A 25,249-nucleotide genomic window follows, 5' to 3' on the forward strand; every position below is an offset into this window, starting at 1 on the left:
TCCTGCTACACTTTGCAACTGATCGGTGACCGGTGATGCTGCTTGATCGGAAACTACCATGTCCAGCCTGCAAACGGTTCCAAACTCTACAAAGCGATCTCCAAACTCTCCTGTCAATCTACGTCTACAAACCGGACCATCCTTAATAGATTTCCATTTGTATTAGATGTTGCAAAGCAAAGCGCGAAGAAGAAGAAGGGTTTCCAGGATTCCACATCCCCATCCTTAAAATCTAGCCCCCACTAGAAAGTAGAAATTTTCTGCAATTGTTTCAATGGATTCTATACACAAAACTCTGACGATGAACTCAAATCATTAAATGGATTCAGTGAATCTGTAGACAGCACACTACCAGTAATCTCTCAATTCATATTTTTTCCCAACACGTCTTCGAATTTTCAAGAAACTCGACGATTTTCAGCGAAGATCTCTAAGATTTTGAGCGCATAGGTACTTGTGGATTCTGGTTTCTGGATCTATTCTTCTTTAATTTTTCTAGGTGAAATTATTTCGATGTCCATTTCTTCATTTCTTTGCCACTAGTCTTCGAAGTTTCAAGAAGCTTGGATCAATTTCCGGTGACATATCCAAGACTCTGAGTTCGAACTCGTAGGTACTAATGGAGTATGGTTTTTGTATTGATTCTTCTTTAACTTTTGCCTCTTTCTGGTGATGCTTGTGAAATTCTCAAAGTGAATGGGGATTTAATTGAATCATCATAATTTTCCTTTTATTAGGGATTGCTACAAAAATGAATAAGTTTCAATTTAACCTCTTCGATTAGAGCATAAAAGAAGTTCAGCTCCCCCCCCCCCTTTAAGTTAATAGGGGCGGCTGGGGTGTGGATGCAGAAAAAAGGAGGTGGAGGTGGAGGAGGAGGAGGGGTGGCTAGGGTTTCCTAGGGTGGGTTCTATTGCAATAGGGGTTAGGAGAAGCTGAGGTGTGGACGCAGGAAGAGGAAGAAAAAGAAGTAGAAGAAGTGCATGTGTTGACGATGATACGCATTAGTGGATGGTTTTGGTGATGCACAATGCGATGGGAAATGACTGGTGTTGCGGAGGTAGTGAAGCATCCAAAGCTGGGGGGGCCTCGTTTGATGGTCGCCTTCTGTTTTGAAACTGGTAGTAGGGAATAGTGAGGCAAAGGGGGAGGGGTGTTGCAAGGAACACGCGTTGCCTAGGCAGGGAAGGCTGTTTTAATTTTTTATCGGATTTGATCGATTGTTGCCGGAGACATTGGGGGCGACGGAATTTATGGAAGAGAGAGGGGAAGCTGGAGATAGCGAGGGAGAAAAAGAGTAATGGTAGAGCATCGGGGCTGGGTAAGTTATGTAAGACAACAAGTACAAATGGTATTGATTTAATCTATTTAATCCAACGGTCTGCATTCGCTCGCATACCTAATTCGTGGGTAACTCGCTAGCATTCCTGGTCTTTTTCCTAAAATAGAAGGACAATTTTCTATCCTAGAGCTTCCTTTTTGTCGGACATAGGCATAAAATGACCATCTACCCCTCATGGGGTGTGCACCCCTGGGTTTGTGTTTGGGCAAAAAGGAGCTCTCGGATAGAAAACACTTGTTCAAAAGTAAATACTATAAAAAATAAGGAATTTATCAATTAGAGATTTTTTTTCTTAAAACCCCTGCATAGAATCTCTTGGTGAGCCTGGCTCGGGTGCAGTTGCTGAAATTATGGTGCACTAAACCCACGCTCCCCAGAGCCTCTACCCCTACCCCTTACTCCCTGTGCAGAGTAGGCACCAATAAAAATAAATAAATAAATAAAGTGGGAAGAATCTAGGGTCAGAAGACCCCAATCTTCTGCAAATTCCATCGTACCTAATGACTGAGGGCATATCTCTGAGGGACCATTTGGAAAATTGACAAAATGTCAATTCTCCAGTACTGCGATTTGCCACTTGCAGCTGAGAAAGGTGCAGAGATGGAGCATATCCTTCAAGAGGAACTTCAACTTGAGCACACAGTGACCTTAGAGAGAGAGAGAGAGAGAGAGAGAGAGAGAGAGCGAGAGGACCACTTTCACTCCTCTAGATTTAAGTCTCAAAGCTTTCTCTCCAAATGGTCCAGGGTGAAAGGTGGACCAGTGAAAATAATAAAAAAAGATGGACCTCTAGTAGCACTAGCTAGGGTTGATATTTTTAGGTAGACTTTCGATTCCATCCTGATAGGGTGATAAGAGTGAGTATTATTGTGTTAGGTTTATAATGGTGGTCCTCTTGACCTCTGTGCATTCCATTACATTCATGGTATGACGGTTTGCTTTTAACTTTATTGAATGGGATGATGGGATTATTATTAGGGTTGGTCCCCAGCCCCCATAATTAAGGACAAACTATATTCATTTTTTTTCATTCACCCATTAATTCCCAATTCAATGGTGAAAGGAAACAACATTTATATATGCATTTGCCATATGTTGCTTACATTCTCATTTAGAAAGGCGACCCATCATAAGAAAGCTCCAACTTCTCAGGATCCCTAAAAATTGGTCATTAATTCACTCACAGCTTCATTGTTTACAATCTCAAAGTTCTCAGGACCCACTAGAACTCTCTCTCTCTCTCTCTCTCTCTCTCTCTAAATTCAAATCACTGATTTTTTGTTTTGTAGTTCTTTCAATTTCTTTGGCATAGATCAGCTATGACATAGATGGTTCTAAGTATCGATATGTATAGGTGTGTCAACTAATATGTATAGGTATAATGAGTGCTTATATTGATACGATATCGAAATGGATCGTAAGTGTTGGTTAAAAAGTGCCTTTTTTTTTTTTTTAAATTAACATCCAATATGGGCTATGTTCTAATAGTGAGTGCTGCGTTTGATAATGTTCTAGAAAAATGTTTCTGGAGTTTTTTTGTTTAATAGGAACAAAAAAACGAAATATAGCGTTTGGTGCATTTTATTGTTTGTGTGTGTGTGTGTGTGTGTTTTTTTCTTTTAACAAAAGTGGAAAAAAAAAAAATAGAAACGAGAATTGATGGAGTTTCATTAAAAAAAAATGGCATTTTGACAGAGAAACTGAAATTTCCGTTTTTGACACGAAATGCCAAAAATGTTACTAAACGCAGCCTAATTCTATCTTATTCTGATTCCATTCCACGTATGGCCAACACTCAATACTTATGCGATAAGTGCGGATTACTGGCCAATCCCATGGTTTAAATAATCAGAATCAAATCGGTTAAATCGGCCACTTTGGATCAGAATTTGCTGTGAGTCTGCTACCAATCCTGATGCCAAGCATTTCGGAACAACTGATTCTAGGTTTTTGGGACCTTTGAATCATTGAGTTTCAAATATAAGAGGCCGGTTTCAACTTTCAACCCCCCATTCCGAGTTTAAAATCCTTGGCCAATTCATTCTGGATTTCTAGGTTTCAGGTTGATTCCGTTTTGAAATGGTTGAAGCCGATCCTATTGTCGATTCCACTTAACGGTTGAACCATGCCTCACACCTGGACCTAGTTGCACCCGTTGGATAAGAAGAAACCCGGATTTGAAATTCCTGAAATCAAAATTTTACCCGCATTTCCATTTTCCGATCTGGTATTCCAAATTCCAGTATCTTATGCATTCATAAATGCATGCATGAGCGATAACTAAAAGTGTGAATCAATTGCATGGGAACGGGAAACCATCTCTAGTCCCTTTTGTAATCGTTTCCGAGAACACAGTTACAGACATCGAAGGAAAATTTCTCGACAAAGGAAAAAGGACAGAACCTGATTCATTGCTTCTTGAATCACAATCAAAGTAACAACTTCGAACTATTCAAATATGGGAATTCTCGAACAGCCAAAACGAGATCGATTGGGAAAATTACTATCTCAGATTCTCAGATTCATATTTCAGACTAAGTCTCGTGGTTTTTTTCTTTCATCATTAGAAGGGTTTTAGTTGTATTTGTATCTTCATTACTGCATCTCTGCATATTTAGTTGTATTTGTATCTTCATTTATATGCACACATGTAGTGATCCCTCTCCCTATCTCTCTCTAAATCTCTCTAGTTCACCTAAAATGATATCATTGTCTTTCTATATACGAAACTATTCCATCTCATGATACGGGCCTGGATGAGTGGACCTAAGACCATATCAATCTACATCAATTCCCTTTGGAAACCGATGTAGGATCAACCCCCCAATATGGCTGACAGGGGACCGTAACATACCATCAAGATTCCGAATCCAATGTTCATGGCAGCCTACTCAAGATTAGGTAGTCATTTCTAAGCGACTCTCACTCTAGCACTAGGTTGCTTTTCCTATGCACGGCTTGGACTTCGGATTGGTTGTTCTTATACCACTAACACGAGCCTAAAAGAACTTAACCCCATAAATCAGTATACAAAGTAAGAAGACCTAAGACCATATCAAACCACATCAATACCTTTTGAAAACCAATGTAAAAATCAACCCTCATATGACTGATATAGGATCGTAATATCACACTTCATTGATGCACAATACTCTATACCATTTACTCAAAGAGCCTTCTCCCTTGGTTTTTTATTTTTTATATGACAAGTCAAATTGTGTTTTTGAGATTTCCTGTCAAAACACAAGATGGTAAATCGTGACGTTTGGAACCAGAGCAATAACAGGTTGGATTATAGTGGAGCACTTGCCACTCTATCTGCTGAAATGCTTGAAACAAAGATTCGGAGAAAAAGAGATCATAAGATAAAAAAGAAAACGGTACGGGACAGCCTCACAATCCCAATTTTCAATATAATAAGCTCATATTAGAATCCATTCGCAAGTGGACGATCAAAACCAACCCAATAAATGGCCTACTCTTTTTGTAATGTTAGATAAGGATTTCTATTATTTATTTCCCCCAAAACACTTTCAAGGTGATAGGTACCAGTGCACGTTGAGATTAGGACGTACTAAACATGGCTAGTGTTTCAGTTTAGTGGTAATAAATTCTACTTATTATGGTACTCTTTGTCTTTCGAAGCTTCCATTGCGTTTCTTATGCAATTCAAAAATATTCCTCCAATAAAATATCAAATATAAGATAATAAGGGTTAGAGAGCGACTATGAGGGTAAGGAATTATCATCCAACCAAGTATGGCAAATATTTCTGCATTGATTTTACCCCCCCCCAAAAAAAAGCATTGGATTATTCCTAATCACTCAAACTCTATCTATTATCTTGTAAGCATGGTTTCAAGTATCATTATCATATTGACCATATAGGTATCAGTATTGGTTGAGATCGATGCTCGATTTTTGACTGATCTGGATCGATTATTCGTATCATTTAAGATGTAAAATAGTAAAAAAAACATATATTTTTTTAAAAAGCCAAGGGTTAAAGTGACGAATATCCATCAATCCTCTTCGAAATCGAGAACTAATCCATGCTTGTAAGAGAGTTCTAGTATCGATTACGAATCAATATCAACAGAGACCAATGCCAAGAACTAAATCCATGCTTATAAGATATTTCTAGTACCCATTCACTTAAGTGGGTATGCAAACTAGAGTTTAAAGCAAGGTTACAAGTATAAGTCTATAGTAAGGCTGGCATAGGCATAGTTTGTTCGTTTGTTTTGTTTTGTTTTGTTTTGTTTTTTTTTGTTTTTTCCTCTAAGATCACTTTTTTAGGTGATACCACCGATGATACTGATTCAAATTGATAAATATTATATCAACACCTTCAACTGTGGTTTAGAGGACAACGGTGACCAATATAAGGTATTATCGATCCCAGCATAGAGAGCAAACATTTATGACCGTTAATAATTGTACTTTCTTACACCCATATTCTAAAAATAAGTAGGATTAAGCCCACGTATAATTGGACATGTGTCCTGAATTCCAACTCCCTTTACCAGACCCATGGTTTCTATGGTTGGTGTTGACTCGACTTTGCATGTGTGGGAATATACACGTGTCTAGGGTATTAGTTGGGACAAAGGTCTACCTCTAAAAACCTTGGTGCATGTCTAAGTCATTTTAATCGTCAAATATGCATCAGGCCAAGCGTGGTTAGTGAGGATCTGGGCCCTGTAATTGAACTACAAAGTCACAGTAATAACTTATGATTTGTTAATAATGATGGACTGATAAAGAGATATGGGTCAGCTGCTCGTATGATCACCTGATCATAAGAGTAATCATTCAACATTTGTCTTTTTGAGCTTTGAACATACATTTTTGTGTGTTTGTAACAGTAGAAGTAGAAGGAAAGACAAATGGTGAATACTAACTTGTACCACACTAGGTGATCGTAGGAGCGGATCCTATCTCCTGATGAAGCCCTACAAAACATTAGAATCGCTGCTTATGTGTACAAAGTTGTGTTTTAATTTCTACCCGAGTTCTACGGTTTTACCCAAAAAACAAAAAAAAATCTACCGGAGCTGAGAAAAAGAAGTTGTGTTTAACATCATTTAACTTTAACATCCGGGTCGGAAACCCTAACGGTAGGATCCAGTCCCGCTCTAAAACTAAAGTATGGTACACGTGGATTCAGTCTAAAGAATTATTTCAACCCTTAGATCGGAATCTGGAGGTTGAAAAGATTGACAAAACCTTACTGTCGTGTCCCAGACTCCCAGTTGCTTTTCAGTCCTCAGACTAGAGAGAGAGAGAGGGAGAGAGAGAGAGAGAGAAAAGCAAACCGAAAGCATGAAAGAGAGCAGCTTTTTTTCCTGTTAAAACAAGCCACGAAGCTTGAGGAACCGTTGGCTCATGGTCATGGCTACCTAGATATTCACGTCTTCTCTAGTTCCCTGTCAAATGTCTTTTAGATTAAACAACACCACCTCTATGCCTGTTCTGTGTGGCGGTTTCTGGATTAGATAATTGGTTGCAGCTGCAGACGAGTTTCTTAATTTTAATCTCTCTTTTTCACTATTACTCTTGGAGAGGCGATTTTTTTTTTGTGGTGATTGGCTTTCAGGTTCAACTTCAAAAGACGGTAATGGAAGAATCTCTTTTTGACGAACGCACTTTCTCTGAAGATCTCAAATGCTTGGTCATTAAAGGATCTTTAATGTAAACTCTCTGATGTACACACGTTTTTTTGTTGTTTGATGTTTAGTGGACTTTGTGCTCTCCTCCTTTTTTGCTAAAATATAATTTTCAAAGCTTTTCGTTTCAATTTTTCTTTATATTTTAATGGAGTATATTGGAAATATCTATATCGGGCAGCGAATCTACGTTTTCTTTTGGTTTGGTTTGAGATCCAGCATCGGAAACTGGTGATTCTGCGTGCGAAAGGAAGAAGGATTTGATTCTAAGTGATTTCTTACTTTGTTGAAGCAGATATTCATTACGAGACTTCTGCAACTTGAAAGAAAGTGCCTTGATGAACTTTTCGCATTCCATCATCCCCGTCATGATTTGGAAAAAAAATCGATTCTCGGAAATCGCAACGAGCAGCTGAATCTTCTGAGAGAGCTCCTCCTGATCACGGCATGGTGTGGGGGTGTTGCAGAAAGTAGAGCTTATTTCTTCTGTACGAGTAGTTGAAAAGGAACTTCATCGTCATAGTATGTAGGGTTTATCCCGCAAAAGAAGATATGTTGAGGACCAGAGTGTGTGAAAGAAAGGAAGAAAGAATCATAGAGAGAGATTGGAAAAACGAGTATCAGCGGAATCTTCCTAGAATCACTTCCTGGTTCACCACGTCTTTGAAAGGGTTCCGAGATTTCTGGTTTTTTGATTCTTTAACCGATCCCGAAGCAGAAGCAGAGGAAAAAGAAATTCCAGAATAGAAATAGTGGAAGTGGAACTGTTTGTTCAAATCTTCTTTTGGAAAGGAAAATCTCCATTAATGTGTTTAGTTACTTAAGAGCTCAGTGAAGAGAAAAATCTCTCGATCGAACTGCTATTAAAGAACAGAGATAGAGTTGTGATCCAAGAATGGATAAAGTGAAGCAAGTTTCTTGGGCGTTCTTACGGAGGCATTTGCTGCTCTTGTCGCTTACACTGAACTTGAGTTTACTCTCTAGATTTGTATACGAGCGAGGAATCCTCCCAGAAACTACTGATCACAGACCTCACCAAGAAGAACTCTGCTTCGAGAAGGAGATCATCAACCCAGTGTGTGGCGCTTCAGAGCAAGAGGCGCATGTTAGTAGAAGCAGTACACACTCAAGTTCGCGCGCTCAGGCGGCAGACGGCGGGAACAAGGTTATAAACCTGGATCAGTAAGTTTAGTTAACCTTCACCCAAGTTTGTTTTTTTGGTAGTTTAGGTTAACTTAATCTACACCGATAGGTGTCACCCCTTAACCGGCACCTCGGCTGTCCTTCGAGGTTAGGAATGGATAGCCTATGGCTCTGTGCTGTGCCCACTTGGCTCCATCTTCGAGGTTAGGTCTTGTCTGGGGTCTTCTTAGCTCGGGAGTTGGGACCAGTATTTAACAATCCGGGACCGGATCGAATCCGCTGGAATCGTCTGCCAGGGGCCGATCCCGATACCAGCCGAATCGATCTGAATCGGGACGGATTATTTAATCGGTACAAAATACCGATGACCGGTAGGAGAGGTGAAACATTTCAGAAGCCGTCAGATTAGAATCTTTTGATCATATTAGTTACAAATGATGGCGATAAACACCTCTGATTAGATTAATACGAATCTCTCTCTGCAACTATTGTAGGAAAGATGTTCTTTTATGAGAGGTGTGAAACGATTTTCAGATGAATCCAAAGAGTAAATTGAATGTTGTGTTCTTCTCATCTCTGAATACGGCGATGGATTTGCAGTGGGGATCCGACGATGTACGAAGAATATTGGAGGAGGATGGGAGAGAAAAGCAGGATCGTGATGAGAGGTTGGGACTCAATGAGCTACTTCTCGGACTTGGAGAACCTGTGCTGGTTCCTGGAGCCGGAATTTGCCAAACAGATTACCAGATTACACGGATCGGTCGGCAATGCAGTAACCCATGATCGTCACATCGTGGTAGGGACGGGGTCCACACAGCTATTCCAGGCAGCACTTTATGCTCTCTCTCTTCTTCCATCTCCTCATGCGTCTCCTCAGCAGCCCATCAGCGTTGTCTCCGCTGTTCCCTACTACTCGGTGAGTTTCTTTTTTCTTGACTTTCCGCCTTTCATCATTTCATATGGGTCGGTGCCTGTTAGCTTGCCCCGCTAAGCTTCCACTGCTCTGCTTTTGTGTGGTCTCTCCTGTCCCCTGGCTTTCCACTTTCTGAAGGAATTTCCTAATGACCATTGTTTTGGTGACCCCATTGGTATTTTTTATATTCATCACTTTCTGAAGGGATTTCCTAATTTAGGATTGCAGAAATATGCCCCATTTGAACCCTCATTATTGTGCCTTGAATATTGTTAACCAAGGATAAGAATTTCGTGGCAGGTTCGACCCAGCTTGAAACTGAGATATGGGTTGAAACCAGGTACATTTGGGTTAAATTCGACATGCCATGGGTTAGTCAAAGCTAGTCTAAACTGTGCTTGTCAAAAGACTGAAAATGATCAGAACTTGTCAAAACTTATTGAAACTATTGAAATGTGCGAAATATCTCGAAACCAGTTCAAATTGGTCTATCAGTAACATTTTCAATTTGATACATGGTTTTGTTTCGATACTACTCAAATTTGGGAAATTTCGATCGAAAAGATTTAGAACTATGTTGTTAACAATGTTTGTTGGTCTTGTTTTTTGAATAATATATCATTTACCTTGACTTCGCTCATTGTATGCAGTCATACCCATCAGTGACAGACTACTTGAAGTCAGGGCTCTATAAATGGGAAGGTGATGCTTATACTTTCACCAAAGAAGAACCTTACATAGAACTTGTTACTTCCCCGAACAACCCTGATGGCTTTATAAGGCAACCTGTGGTTAACCGGAGTAGAGGGATAGTGGTATATGACCTTGCTTACTATTGGCCACAATACACTCCAATTACATCTGCTGCGGACCATGACCTCATGCTTTTCACCTTCTCCAAAATCACCGGCCATGCTGGGACACGCATGGGGTAAGCTTTTTAATGCTTTGACTGGTTCTAGTCAATTTTGAAGTCATTCATTCAAGGAGTAATGGTCTGATTTTTATTGTTCATTGATTTTTTACGTGCATTGCTAATCTTATGATGTAGCATTAACTTTGTATTATTAATTTATATGATGTATCAAACACAGAGACCTAGAAGCATTTGGTAGTTTCCACAACAAGACCTTTAGCTGGGGGTTAGGGTGAATGATTTCTGCATTTTTTTTTTTTATTCTCGCCCCATCTTTACAAATTAGTGTAGATTGTTGAACAATTTTACTTTGGCTCCATTCAGTTGCAAGTAAAAGGAAATGAAGGGATGTGAAATTAATTTAAATCATATAACGGAGTCATTTAATTGTGAAATTCTGAAGTGGGTTATTTATTTTCCTATTCAAATCCAAGTAATATGGTCGAGAAGTGAAAAAGATTTTACTTGTAGGTTTAGAAAGTCTGAAGTTATTTGCAGAATTGATAGAAATGATTGGAAAGGTTTCCATTTGTTTTTGGTTTTAATTCCATTTTCCTTCCCTTCTTTCACCTGCAACCAAATAGAGCTTTTGTAACTCCGGCATTTCAAAGAGAGAGAGAGAGACTTTTCAAAGATGTGCTTTCTGTGTTCTTGCAGGTGGGCTCTTGTCAAGGATAAGGAGGTGGCCAGAAAGATGACTGAATTTATAGTACTCAATACTATAGGTGTATCAAAGGACTCTCAACTCCGGGCTGCAAAAATCCTCCAAGTAGTTTCAGATGGTAGTGAACATATGGGCTTCCCTGAGGATGCCGATAGCTTCTTCTTGTATGCTTACCATCAGATGACTCTGAGATGGGAACGGCTGAGAGATGCAGTCAGACACAGTGGTTTGTTCAGTCTTCCTGAGTTCCTAGCACAATTCTGCAACTACAATGGTGGATTCACTGAACCCCATCCTGGTAATGACCGTTAAAGTGATTAATCAAATTAGAATTAACTTAATATGCGGTTTCATCTTTCATTGATGCTCTAATAAAACCTTTTTCTTTTGGGGTGCTTGGGTGCTTTGCTTTTATGTTTTCCAGCTTTTGCATGGTTGAAATGTAAGGGGGATATAGAAGATTGTGAGAGCTTTCTAAGAGAGCATAAAATCATCACGAGAAGTGGGAGACACTTTGGTATGGAGGCCAAGTATGTCAGGATTAGCATGTTGGATCGAGATGAGAAATTTAACCTCTTTATGGAGAGGTTGTCAAACATCAGTTTATGACAATTCTTAATAGAATTTAAGAATGAGGTAGAATGTTCATGTAATATTCAATTAGAAAAGAAATCAATTGATGGTTGTGGTGGTTTCAGATGTGCAATTTCTTGACCTTCATTTGTTTGTTGTTGCCTTTGTTCAGGATATAGCTTAAACCGCAGACCAGAGCTTGATTGATGCGCATGGGTCCTTCTCAATCTGAAGGAAGCATCAAAGTATGTTGGGAAGACTCGTATGAATTCCCATTCTTCAAAGAAGCATATTGACTGCAAAACCGAAGATGGCACTTGTAATTTTCTTACGGTTGTAGGTTCTATCAGGTTCGTAAAGATCTTTGCCCAATTATATAGGTTTTTGAAGAAAAAAGTGGTCCAATGTCCTAATCTGGCTTTCAATTAAATGATGTGAGCATTTAGAACTTGTTTGGTGTTAAGCTGGGATCCACCTTTTGCAGTGGAAATCGCTCATGAAAGGACGTCAGAGCTATCATAGAGGCAAAGATGCTCGCTGTATTTGGGAAATTGTTAGATTAAGACGTGTTTTTTGGAAGGGCATTTCCATATATAAGTATACAACTGTCATGTTGCAGCATATTTGACGCTCGAATTGTAGTCTCAGGTAGGGTCCATCAATTCATTTATAAAATCAAGGCCACATGAACTATTGAATGTGATGAATCAAGATCAATATTTGGTTACAAAGTCAAAATAAGAAAAGAAGTATGATTCAATTAGAAAATTAAAAGAGGTTGATCTATCAAACTGAAGATTTAGACTGGCAACATGAACCCTCCAAGTCCATGTGGATAATTTTTTTTGGGGGTAATCCATGTGATTAAATTACTGCCTGTGTCAAGTGGCTAATTTGTACAGAAACAAGAAAGTAAATAAATTAAAAGTTCAGTACAAGCATCAAGAATATACAACATGTAGCCATCTGGCCAAAAATGCACCCATTCATCCAAGTTACCTGGAGACTAAAAAACTGACTTAAATCTGAGAAGTGAAAACAGAAATTTTAGAAAAGGAAGCAGCAAAAGCCAAACCGAGAATTAGGAAGACGTCTGCAGGCTCCAGTGATGCAATCAGTCTTCGAAGGGGCAGGTGATGTAGATACAATCGGATTAATCATCTCTTTAGTATCAACTCCATGGCCTTTGAGCACCTCACCTTATCTTGAATGTTTATAATACTTTAACTAACATCAGCTTCCAGCTCAGGTCTACAAATGAACTGGTTTTTGGACCAAAATAGAGCATAGTGCAATGATTAAGCATAGTAAATTCACTCTTTGTAAACCAAACACTAGCATTTTGATCGTATTTTATGTTAATATGAAACTTTCTTCTCATTAAAAAATAAAAAAATAAAAAATAAAATAAAGAACCAACTCCAGCCTGTTAAATATCCAATGCTACATCAGAATCAATCTTAAGTTCATTAGGCTTGGATTGTGACCAGCCACACTTCATGGATATAGGCTTGTAAGGATTGATTTGGGAAGTAGTCTGATGGCTAATCACATGTTCAAGGGACCATCAAATTAGCAAGCTTCAACTGCTTTTGGAATGGTAAATATTCTAGTAAAGAAACAAAGATGTGATGCATTACACGCATGAGTAGAACAGCCATTCCGTCTTCGCTTTTATCGATATCCTGCGGCCTAAAGACATCACTGCCACTTCCTAAGCTTGTGGACCAGTCACAAATGCGTTCCATCAATGCCCATAGATTCAATACTACAGATTCTGCAACAAAATTCCAGCTGCTGTCTGACAAAAGAGAAGGCAGTGTGACTGGCAAGTCACTTAACACAGAAATTGGATCCAGAATCAGAAGAGGCATATATTTACACCAGCTGCCAGACAGCAAGCCAAGAAACTGTAGTGCCTGTGCAAGAAAAAAGAGTAGGGTTATGTCAGAAGGTGAAGAGTTGTGGAATATGGACTTATACCTTAATGGGCACAATCCCTCATTTATTTATAGCAAAATAGTAGTCCTAGCCCTTACACGAGTGTAAGTAAAAAGTACTCCTAACTACAACAAGGCATTATTCAACACACCCCCTCAAGTTGGTGCATAGATATCACACATACCCAACTGCATAGATATCACACATACCCAACTTGGACAAAATAAAATAAAAAGATTTATTACTAAGTCCCTTTGTGAGAACATCTGCTAACTGATCTTCACTTCGTACAAAGGGAATACAAATCAGTCCTTGCTCTAACTTCTCCTAGATGAAATGCCTATCAATCTCGACATACTTGGTGGGATCATGTTAAACAGGGTTGTGTGCAATAACGATGGCTGACTTATTATCACAATATAGTAATATCGACACCTAGATGGACACACCCAGGTCATGAAGGATACTCTGCAACCAAAGTAGCTCACAAATCCCATGCGCCATAGCTCAAAACTCAGCCTCTGCATTTGATCTAGCCACAATTGACGGCTTCTTACTACGCCACGTAACCGAAGTTACCACCAACAAATGTATAGTAGCCAATAGTAAAGCGATGATCATCTGGAGAATCTGCCCAATTAGCATCAATGCATACCTTAATCCTCATGTGATCTGCAAGAGAGAATAAAATACCGTTTCCTGGTGTTGTCTTCAAGTACCTAAGAATCCAGTTAATAGCATCCATATGTGATGAATAGGGATCATGCATGTTCTGACTCACCAAACTTACTGCATGAGCTGTATCTGGTCTTGTATGGGATAGATATATGAGACTTCCAACTAGTTTTTGATACTGACATTTATCAACAGGTTCACCTTCCTTGCTTCTGACATGAGAGTTAGCCTCAATATGAGTATCCAAGGGTTTACACCCTAATATACCAGTCTCTAAGAGGAGGTCCAAGGTATACTGTTTTTGGGAGAGAACAATACCCTTGGTTGAATGTGCCACCTCAATGCCAAGAAAGTATTTCAGTCTTCTAAGGATTAATCTCAAACTCCTTATCAAGATAGGCCTTGAGCTTAGAGATTTCATATGTATCAATGTCAGTAACCAACAATATCATCCATATATACTATCAACACATTAATCTGATCATCCACCTTTTTAATAAATAGTGTTGATCAACATTACTTTGAGTAAAGCCAACAACTATCATAGCCTTGCAAAAACGACCAAACCATACCCTAGATTGCTTCAATTAATGCAGAGGCCTCTTCAATTTACACACCTTGCCTTGTGTTTCTGGATTGGAGTATCCAGGTGGAGTGTCCATATACACCTCTTCAGTCAGCTCTCCATGCAGATAGGTGTTCTTGGCATCCAATTGTTGTTACACCCATCCTTGGTTCATTGCACAAGAGATGATAACTCGAACTGTAATAATTTTGGCTATAGGGGCAAAGGTCTCTTAGTAGTTAATCCCATAAGTCTAAGTAAAGCCCTTTGCCACTAGTCTTGCCTTGCATCGATCCACAATCCCATCAGCATTATGCTGGACTGTGAACACCCATTTGCAGCCAACTGGTCGCTTTTGCAGGGGAAGAACCAGATCCCATGTGTTATTCTTGTGAAGAGCTCTCATCTCCTCATTCATTGCCTCCTTCCACTTAGGTTCTATATTTGTCTCCTGTCATGTTTTAGGAATAAAAACAGAGGACAAGGAAGACACAAATGCACGATATGATGGGGAGAGAGCATTATATGACACCACGTTAGAAATAGGATGCTGAGTACAACTCTTATTACCTTTTCTATGAGCAATAGGAACATCAAGAGACTAATCAAAAGTGAGAGGAAAGGTTACACCTGAATGAGAAGACTCAGGATCAAGAAGTAATGGAGTAGTAGTGGAAGTATGAGTGGGAGTTTTAGTTCTTTTTTTTTTTAGAGAATACCTATATCCCTGGACCATCTTGTATTTTCTTCTGAATATGAGGCTCCCTCCGAATGGGAGCCTTACGCTCCCCCTGAACAAAAAACTCTGAACTAGTAGTCTTTATTCCAGTATCCCTCTGAGTAGCACCATCATCTATGGTAAGGTGTAAAGGACAATCAAAAGTATGAATCTGAATCACCTCTTCACCAACAGAGGACTCCCCCTGAAGAGGTGGAAAGTAAGCCTCAGCCTCATAAAATAGCACATCCATGGAAACCCTTGATGATTACGAACAAAGCAAAACAACCAAATACCTTGGGAGGAATAACAAAGTACAAGACTTAGATAACAACTTAATGGGACTCTTAAAACAAAATATCTGTGAAGGCACCCTATTGATGAGATAGGCAACAGTGAGAACATCCTCATTCCAATAGGGAGCAAGGACCTGCATCTCATACATCAAGAAGCGAGCAACCTCAAGTAGATGACGACTCTTGCGTTCAGCCACACCATTCTGCTCCAGAGTAACCACACAACTAGTCTGATACATTATCCTATGATCAACCAAGTAAGACTGAAAAGATCCATCCATATATTCCTTCCCATTGTTAGGTCGTAGCATTTTGATTTTGGAATCAAATTGGGTCCTAACCAGGCAATGAAATACCCGACAGCACTAAAAAACCTCACTCTTATGATGCAATAAATAAATTCATGTAGAACGAATATTGCAATCAATAGAAGTACCAAACCATCGATATCTAGAAATAGAGACACGACAGGCAAGTCCCCAAACATCAGAATGAATAAAAGCAAAAGGAACAATACTTCTATTATCAGAAAGACGATAGACATTCCGAGTCTGTTTTGTCAAAACACACGCATCATGAATAAACTGGTCCATAGTACAGTGTTTAACTAGTGCTAGAAATAATCTAGATAAAATGCCCCATGGGGGTGACCCAGACGACGAGGCCAACCTAAAAGTTCAAAGTGCCAAATCAGATGAAGTGTGTAGAGCCTGTGAGGGACCAATGTCTAGGTAATAGAGACCACCACTCATTCTACCATTGCCTATCGTTGCCCTGTCACCAAGTTTTGAAACACACAATGAGTAGGAAAGAAAATGACTTTACAGTTCAAATCCTTAGAAATACTACCAATGGATAGTAAATTAGTAGAAAACTTGGTGATATGTAACATAGTGGACAATGATAATGGAGAACACTAAATAGAACCCAACCCAGCAATAGGTAAAAGGGAACCATCAGCAACACAAACTTTGGTATTATTTGAAGAGGGACAATACGTGAAATAGGTGTGTAAACTGGTCATGTGATCAGTAGCCCCAGATTCAATTATCCACGACTGGGAGGCTACAGATGCACTATGACCACAAACTATAGTACCTGAGAGGGCTGAGTGGGAGGCAGTGATTTGTCGGTAGAGAGGAGGCAACTGCAACAGTAGAGAATCCCATTTGAGTTAACATATGACAAAGCATAGAAGGATGCCTGCAGTAGTGGAGCTATTAGAAACAACTATAGTCTTGGACTGAGTTGCTTGAGTGTTCTTCCCATGACCCTGATTACGCCCACGAGAATTAGTAAGACGTCCATGTAGCTTCCAATAAGTCTCCCTAGTGTGACGCTCCTTGCCACAAAAGTCACATTTGACAACTGGTTTGTCAGAAGAAGATGAAGTATCAGTCTAGAAACCTGTACCAGTTGCAGAAACCAGAGCGGCTTGATCCTGAGAAACAGTAAATTGACATTGTTCCTCAGCCCGAATGATGGAATAGGCTTCCTCAAGTGTGAGTGATGGATCACGATTAAGCACATTAGCCCGCCCTAATATGATCATATTCCACATTGAGACCTACCAGAAAATCATAAACACGGAGCTCCTCCTCACATTTCTTAAACTCAACAACATCATTCTCACAAATAGATTGACAAGTCTCATAATAATCAATCTCATTCCACATACTCTATAGATCAGAGTAATATTGAGGCACAGAATGTTCTCTTTGAATAGCCCGATGAACCTTCTTCCTCAGGTCAAAACATTGGGCACGCTTGCCCATGCGGGAATAGATGGCCTTAGCAGTCTTCCAAATCTTAACAGCAGAATCAAGTAGTAGATATGTCCAAACAATAGAAGAGGATAATTACCATCCGATTGGCAACATCCCATTTGTCTCGAGCAGAACCTGCAGTAGTAGGACCTTCTGAAGTTCCTATGAGAAACTCGGCATAACGACAACCAGCAATCAACAGGTAGTAAGACCGAGACCAGATCAAATAGTTTCTCACATCCAACTTGATGGTACTAGTAGGGAAGAGAGGATAGTCATGACCAAAGGAAAGACCCCTTACTTCTTGAGTAACTGATATCCCATAATCCTTAGACACCATGGGTGCAGATTCAACAAGCAGTTACAAGAGAGAACAATCAATCCAGAGCTAATCAAACATAGAGACTAAGCATAAGCAATGCCAAGACAAAGGCCCCAAGTGGGAGAACCCTCACCACACCTAGAAGAGGCAAAATTGGCCCCCTTTACAGAGAGAGCCTTTTTTTTGTTTGAATGGGTGGATAGGCTTGCGCATGTGGATACCACGAATGGGGTAAGATTGGTTTAGGTGAGGTCTAGTTGGTTTAGGAGTGGTAAGGTTGGTTCGGGTTAGGTCTAGTTGATGTAGGATCTGGGTTGGTTTAGAGGATTGGGATTGGGCCTAGGGATAGATCTAGTCGGTTTAGGAATTGGGGTTGGTTGAGATTTAAGTTGGAGTTGGAGTTGGAGTTGGAGTTGGAGTTGGAGTTGGTTTATAAGTGATGCTCAGGGCTGTCGGTGGTTGCAGGTTTGGCGAGGGAGGATGGAAGCTTCGTGATGCTCGCAGGTTTGTCGAGGGAAGCAGCAGTGAGGGTCAAAGGCTACAGCAGTGATGATCGCAGGTCGCAGGTTGCAAGTTTGGTCAAGGGAAGCAGCAGTGAGGCTCTTGGTTTGCGATTGCAGGCGGTGATGGTTTGGATTCGATTACAGGGGTCGAGTTCAGGGTTCGATTGCAGGGGTCGAGTTCAGGGTTCAATTGCAGGCAGCGTTGGAGGGATGGTAGGCAACAATGGTCTGGATAAAGGTTTGAGGGTTGCAGGGTATGCGTGTTTTGGTAGTAGCAGTGGTGTGGGGCTGAATATTATTGGCAGCGGTGGGGAATGGTAAACCGTGAAGGAAAAATGCGAGAATGGACTGGGGTTTGGTGATCAGACCTGCTCTGATACCATGAAGAGTTGTGGAATATGGACTCGAACCTTAATGGGCACAGTCCCTCCTTTATTTATAGCAAAATAGTAGTCATAGTCCTTACATGAGTCTAAGTAGTCCAAAAGTAGTCCTAATTACAATGATGCATTATTCAAAAGAAGCTAACATGAATTTGTTTCCCCACCTGGATCAGAACAACATGCTAACAAGATTAACAATAGTACATGCAAACATAAGGTGGATCATACATGATAATAGTCTACAGAATCAAAATAGACGTAAATCCTACTAAACAGTCTCCCAGAAAAAATAATTCATAGATTCAGATCAGAAAAGGTGCAGACTGCAAATGGTTTAGACCAAACAGTCAATGACCCAACCATCCACTGTACTTTGCACATTGGAGAATATCTATAGATGATCTTAGAATAACCAATTTGAAATAGGTCACTGCTTCTTGTCACTAGCATAAAAGACTTACCCCCATAGACATTTAACACATACCAGCTCAATCAGATTTTGGTAAAGTGTTAAGGTGACACTCCTTTAAAGAACATCCCCAGAAGAATGGCCAAGATCTAACTACTTAAAGCAGGACAAACTATGCATGTACAGATGTGGTACACTGTATGGGCATGATTGTATCTGTGCTTCAGTTTTGCATGCTCCTAAAGGAATAGGGAGTGCCACACTAGCACCCAAATTTCATTTTCTACCAAATCTATGAGGAAATAAGGGAGTACGTACCGTGGAAGGATACTTAGTTATACAGCTAATCTCTACCACGTCTATAAGCCACTGTCTTTTGATTCCTCCATCTGCACATTGTAGAGCAGCAGCAACTTCTACTAGTACATCCCAGATACCTGAAATTATGAGCTTAAAGGCTTCAATAAAACCACCAGACAGGGTGAAAACATGCCTGCATAATCAGATCTGGAATGCAATTATGAACACAACTTTTAGGGGCATGGATGCTCAGTGTTCCCTTTCACTCCCTGCTGCCATCGAATAGAGCATATGGAAAAAAAGAAACAGCAGGCATAAGTATGAAAGGGATCTAGAGAGTCAAGAGGCTTCAGCTAGTAAAGAACTCTGAAATAATGAGGCATCAAAGATTAAGAAACCCAGAGATCTCTTGTTGCATAGTTTCGGTGAACTTTTATTGGGCCATGTACAGTATACAGGGCCTTGTAAGCTGTGTTCTCTCGTACACACAAAAGCAGTGCTTTGAGTTATAATTGCTTAATAAAGTTCACGACACAAGAAAACTCTCTCTTACTTCTCTAGAAGGAAAAAGGAGAAACAATGTCTATTAACCTCTCCCATTTCCTCCACCCCTCATTCTTCATTCCCATTTGTGCAAGCCATCCACAGGTACTAACAAGAGAGTCAAGATTAGGCTTTCATTCTGAAGATGTCAGGTTCTCCCTCATTCCCTCTCTATGTCTCTCTCCAAGTCTACCTATTTAAAAAACTCCCTCCAAGTTTGCATCTCAGGCCAGCTAGGTGCTCCAGCTCACAGATTCAATACACATTAATGTTACTCAATGGCACCTATGCCACAAGACTGTCATCTAGTCACAGCAACAAGCGTGCATATCCATGTTGATTTACCTAATTATGAATACTTCAAACCCCTCCACAAGGTAGTTCATGTTCATGGAAGGAACTTACCATCTGATTCTGTGTTCAGAATGGATGCTTTTAGTTTTCCAAGCTCAGTCAGTGGAATTGAACCAATCATAACTAGCTTGGTTCTTGCTTGAATTCTTTTCACAAGTTCAGTAAAGTGGCTTCCTTGTACCATACCCCCCTCCGGAACCTGTACGTTACAGTAGCAGTTGAAATGATAAGAATAGACCTGTACGTATAAAACTTGAACAATTTTGAGTCAGTGCATTGATTTCATATTTTTATACCTCCAGAAGATCCATTAACCACCGCCTTGGAGCCTTTCCAAGACAGGTAACCCCCTCTGACCACTCATCCATGCAATTTGCCTGTTCCAGTCTTATGGTGGCATCAAAAGGCAACACAGGCAATGAAGCAAACAAAAACTCCATGCACTTCTCCATATTTGTTACATACTCCTGAGACTCGGCAAATGCTTGATCAAGACACTGGTTCAGGCCCTTCCAGAACGAAATTCGCAACAGACTTTTCTGATCTGAGTTATAGGCATGGTATGAAGACACTGGAGAACGTATATAGTCAGCCATATCATCAAAAAGTTTCTCCAGCCTAGAAACTGAGAAGATTTTTGACAGGTCAGCCAGATGACAGAGCAAAATTAACTGCAGATTCAATTCAAGTGTCCTGAACCTAGAGAGGTCAGAAAGCTCATCCAGGAAAAGTAGGAGGGGATTAATTTGATTCGCATGAGCCAATGAGAACAGTATGCAATCCTCTCGAAGCGTTACTTTCTGAACAGCTGGATCTGGGCATAGGTTGCCAGAAATTTGATCACCGAATCTCATGCAGCGTCGAATGATCACTCCCCAATCCAAGGATGGTAATCGGGGAGCTCGTGACAAGCTCCTTAGAACGGTTGCCACTGTGTTTACATGTGCGGTAGTACCTTCCTGGATTTCAGAAAGCCAAGAAAATGAAAATTATTCAGCAGTAGTAATTAATGAAGAGATGTATCAGACTGTGAACATAATAAATACTTAATCGTTCGATTATGTAATTCCGATATATACACATATAGAAGACCAATCTTTTGGAAGTAAAATTAACCAAAAGGATGCAGTTAAAGCAATCACAGATGATTAAAGAACAAGTGAGATGAGAGGGGAACCCCAATAGAAAGATTCTTCCAAGTACTATCATACAGGGTACGACGTCATAAAATACAAAAAACCCACAAACAAACCAACTCTAGCCCAAACATCATCTTTTCTCTAGTTTAGTTATAATTGTTAAGGAAAAGCAGTGCATCCAACACTTCACTTTGCTTCTGATGAGCAGAGAAATCAAGGTAACTCTGTTTCCTGAGTTTGATTCTTGGTCTGAACATCAAAACAAGAGCTAATTAAAGATTCCAGCAAGATTAGAATTTGATGCCGCAGAATCACCCCTTCCATGTCAAGAGTCTATAACTTGAAAACACTTGAGAGAACAGCTTCAGAGACGAGTTTAAAATTTATCATTCGCATGAAAGATAATGACTACTTTTTTCTATAACAACAAACTAAGCCTTATCCAAAACTTAATGAGGTTGGCTACATGGATCCAAACAACAAAAGTAAGGAAACTGAATTCTAAGCAGAGAAAGGGGGAAGGGGAAGAGATGAGAAATGAAAAATGACTAGGTTTAAAGTATGGGTATCGGAAGGGTGATTTTAAGAGACGTATTGTATTGTATTGTGTCAGACAGACTCAAGATGTGCTGAAGTTACGCATGGAAATGGTCAGAAACTTATGAAAATGCTTAGGAAACATGCAAAATACGGTTTTGATGCATAAAAAAGTATAAATAAGTAATATGTATAATAGTTACCACAAAGTAATACGTAAAACATATGAATGAAAAGGAGAACAAAGCGCAATGAGACAAGTGCATTCAATTGATTACGTATAAATGATGAGGTTTCTTACATGTACTAATACAAAAAAAAAAAGTCACCTTCAGTTTGGGGAGGATTCAAGGTTTAGATACACCTACCATTTAAAAAAAAAAAAAAAAAAAACACCTAATTTGATGCAATCATTCAGGTTACTTTCTCACTAACCTAGTGATCTATTGCAAAAAAACAACACTAAAAATCAATATCTGAGCAAAAGATTCAAAGGCAGGATATATATATATATATATAAATGTTCTTGTGTAAATCTTTGATCCGAGATTGCAGATTTTTTAATACCCAAATGACGATGAAATCAACACTAATGGAACCGCTTATCCCAGTAGAAGAAAGGAAATGATTTTTTTTTCTTTTTTTTTTGCTCCACCACTAGGTAACGGTCTTTAATCAGACTACCATTAATCAGGCTAAACGGGCTCTTAGAGGATTGGGCTAAGTCGGTCTCCTAGCCAGTTGGTCCAAGTCGGGTGATCGTCGGGCTGGACCCTAGGCACTGGGAACAACTGAATATTATTTGGTCCGGACTTGAGCCCGGTGCATTTAATAAACAGTTAGAGCTGGTCTCGGGTTTTTGTAATCAAGCTAACCGGTGCAGGCTAGAATTGACACCAATACTGAGAATTGATACTTTTTTAGGTATCTTATCAGTTAGTATCGGAAAATATGGTAGGACGCTTAAACCATCACTATGAGAAACCAGATAATCAACCAACCAACCTTTGGAATTATTTCATAATTTCAATCCAGAATTTGACCACAAACAAAAATATGTAGTACAAAGAATGAATGCAAACAGATGGTGAACTTACTACAGATTGTAACAATAACTATATTAAACCTATTCTTATTTGAAGCACCAATAAAGAGGAAAGCAGGAAAAACTCGAAGTTTCACAAACTTTATCCTTTTTCGAGGGAATAAGTCAACGTATGTAGTACATCTCAATACAATTCGTTCACATAAATAAAAATATGCATTCAGTCAGATATCTCTAACAACTAAAGCTACTGTATCCAATCTTGGATTTTGGTTGGGCTTGAATAATATAAATACATGATTGACCAAAATTTTGACAGATTTCATACTTCATAAAAATGGAAGTACACTGATGCCATACGCAGGTTTTGAACTCCAACAATCCAACAACTAATACACAACCACAAAAGCAGATGGATACCATCAGCTGTTGTCATGTCACAAGGATTGTTCATGGATTTGCCCAAGGATTCTGAAATATAGAGGCCTAGTTGTACCAGTTGTCAAGGAGATTGGCTTAGGAGAAAATACTTCTCTATGGTTAGACAACAGGAATCTGCATGAATTTCTCAAATGTTTATGGTGATTCTGAGGTTTGAAGCAATAGAATTGCTACTGTCTCCTCAATTCTGGTGGCAACCGGGCTCTTCTTCTACCTTCATCTCCAAGTTTGATTGAAGTCTGGGAGATTATTTATGAAGCATGGAGGCTTCATCCAACAGCAGAGGATAACTCTATCGACAGCATGTAGCTCAGGTATGTTCTCATCTAGTCAGATTGAGATTTTATCTGTGAGAACGTGACAAATGACTTTTTGGGCTGATGTGGTATGGTTTAAATGCAACACTCCTTGTCAAAGTGTCATAGCCTGGACAGGTTTTACATCATCTATTCCTACTCAATCTTTGCTGGTTTTAGTTGGAATTTTATCTAGCTCAAGTTGCTTCCGCTGAAACGCTTTGGAAGATGTGCAGCATTTGTTCTTCCACTGTACTTTTTTTCCCGTTTTGTTTGGCAGATGCCCCTCTCCATGGAGGATACTACTTCTGATAGTAAGATGCGCTAGGCAAAAAGAACTTCCAAACAAAAATCCATTGTTCCTTCAGTCGCGATGCTGGCTCGGAGTGGGGTTATCTATCTATCAGACCTGGATGGAGAGTAATATGAAGAGATTTCAGCAGAGGTCCCTGGCTATTGCTCAGATCTTGGACTCCATTGCTTTTAATATCAAGAATTGCTTTGCGACAACAAATGAGTCCATTAAGGTTCTCCTTTTAATTAGTATATTGTGCAAGCTTGGAATCTGCAAGAAAATTTTCTGCTCCATGCTTCTGGCATTACTTAGTTTTGTTTGTTTCCTTCCGTTTTCATTTTTATGATCTCTTTCTAAGATCTCCTATATCTTATTGTATATATATGTACCCACCAGAAAAAAATAATCTAAACTGTTAAGAATGTAGAGTATACGAATAAAAAATGTTTTTAATTTAACATTAAAAAGGTGCATAACAACAATGATGTGAATGAGACATTATATATCAAAACCAAATCCAAATATAAATGGATCCACATTGCAGATTGACCAAAATTGTGTCACTTCCAAAAAGAGAAAAAAGGTATATCCACATCCACCTTAACAAGAGCAGACAGGAACCAGCATTCAATCATCAATTGACAACACACCAAGAATAGACTGAGAATACTTCATGTCAAACGAAGTAAAATGTCAGTTTGGACGGCCCTAATGTTGTGTTGGCAAAGCCAGGTTGTGGGTGGAGAAAAGCGGACATAGGGACTCCGATCGGGGGCGCAGCGTAACTAAGAGAGCCATTCCATTTTGTGTCAGAGTCAGGAGAATGATAGGGAGGTCAGTTCAGGAGCATGTGACAAAAGTGTCTTGGTATTTTTATTTCCATTCTCTTCCCCCCTCCCCAAACCCCCCCTCTCAAAGAAGAGTCTTGGTGATGAAGACTTGTACGGGCTCATATTTCACATCAGCCTTTTCCTACTCTCTTGTTCTATGTTTGCATCCCTTTTCTTTACCATTCTTTAATTGGGAAAAAAAAAAGGATAAGGAAAAGACAAAATAGGATGAATCTATGAGATAGATTCATTGGAGAACACAATGTTATAGAACATAAACATATGGCAGAAAAAAAAAAAGCGAATCTACAAAACAAGAGATTCATACATAAGCATCTTAAAATAAGTTTAAGACTGAAAGGAAAACCAACCCCAATAGAGTTGAGATTCATCAACCACATGCAGAGCTTCCAGACCACACTGTCCTCTGGAAAGCTTTGTGAAACATTCCCAGAATCAATTTGATTACTCTGGGAACCATGTTTCGCAGTTTGGAGTTCCTTAGACCACCAACGATGTCTCAGAAATGCAAGTGCCCATGCTGCATATCTTTGGAGCTGCTGATCCTTAGAATCCCGTGAAACCAAAAATATCTCTTGCACCAATGATGACAATTGTGGCTCACAAACAGGACTTGCTAGTATAGGCTCCCTGATATAACACGAATC

General features: G+C 39.5%; 2 protein-coding genes across 4 annotated transcripts in view; one reads left to right on the forward strand and one right to left on the reverse strand.

Annotated features, from left to right (window-relative positions):
- The first annotated feature begins 6,617 nt into the window (after positions 1-6,617).
- On the forward strand, positions 6,618-11,844 carry LOC122077154 (L-tryptophan--pyruvate aminotransferase 1-like). Of its 3 annotated transcripts, XR_006139700.1 has the most exons (8): positions 6,618-7,036; positions 7,307-8,193; positions 8,755-9,073; positions 9,721-10,001; positions 10,644-10,948; positions 11,075-11,286; positions 11,396-11,573; positions 11,708-11,844. XR_006139700.1 is itself a non-coding variant. In XM_042642983.1 (7 exons), exons 2-6 carry the CDS (start codon positions 7,907-7,909, stop codon positions 11,257-11,259), a joined length of 1,377 nt encoding a protein of 458 aa, XP_042498917.1. In that variant the 5' UTR covers positions 6,618-7,036; positions 7,307-7,906; the 3' UTR covers positions 11,260-11,286; positions 11,396-11,844. The 3 variants fall into 3 exon arrangements, 2 of the variants coding, with proteins under 2 accessions (XP_042498917.1, XP_042498918.1); XM_042642983.1 differs by having other exon boundaries at positions 11,396-11,844; XM_042642984.1 differs by having other exon boundaries at positions 6,618-6,959; positions 11,396-11,844.
- Positions 11,845-12,574: 730 nt separating this feature from the next.
- LOC122075293 (protein RST1-like) overlaps positions 12,575-25,249 on the reverse strand; it is a 31,355-nt gene continuing 18,680 nt past the window's right edge. Inside the window, exons 10-14 of the mRNA XM_042640263.1 lie at positions 24,953-25,249; positions 20,295-20,957; positions 20,050-20,197; positions 19,120-19,238; positions 12,575-13,142 (exon numbers count right to left, since the gene is read on the reverse strand). Coding sequence (XP_042496197.1) covers positions 12,780-13,142; positions 19,120-19,238; positions 20,050-20,197; positions 20,295-20,957; positions 24,953-25,249 — 1,590 coding nt within the window. The 3' untranslated portion in view covers positions 12,575-12,779. The remainder of the gene's footprint in view (positions 13,143-19,119; positions 19,239-20,049; positions 20,198-20,294; positions 20,958-24,952) is intronic.

This window comes from Macadamia integrifolia, chromosome 4 (assembly GCF_013358625.1).
Source record: "Macadamia integrifolia cultivar HAES 741 chromosome 4, SCU_Mint_v3, whole genome shotgun sequence".
Taxonomy (NCBI): Eukaryota; Viridiplantae; Streptophyta; class Magnoliopsida; order Proteales; family Proteaceae; genus Macadamia; species Macadamia integrifolia.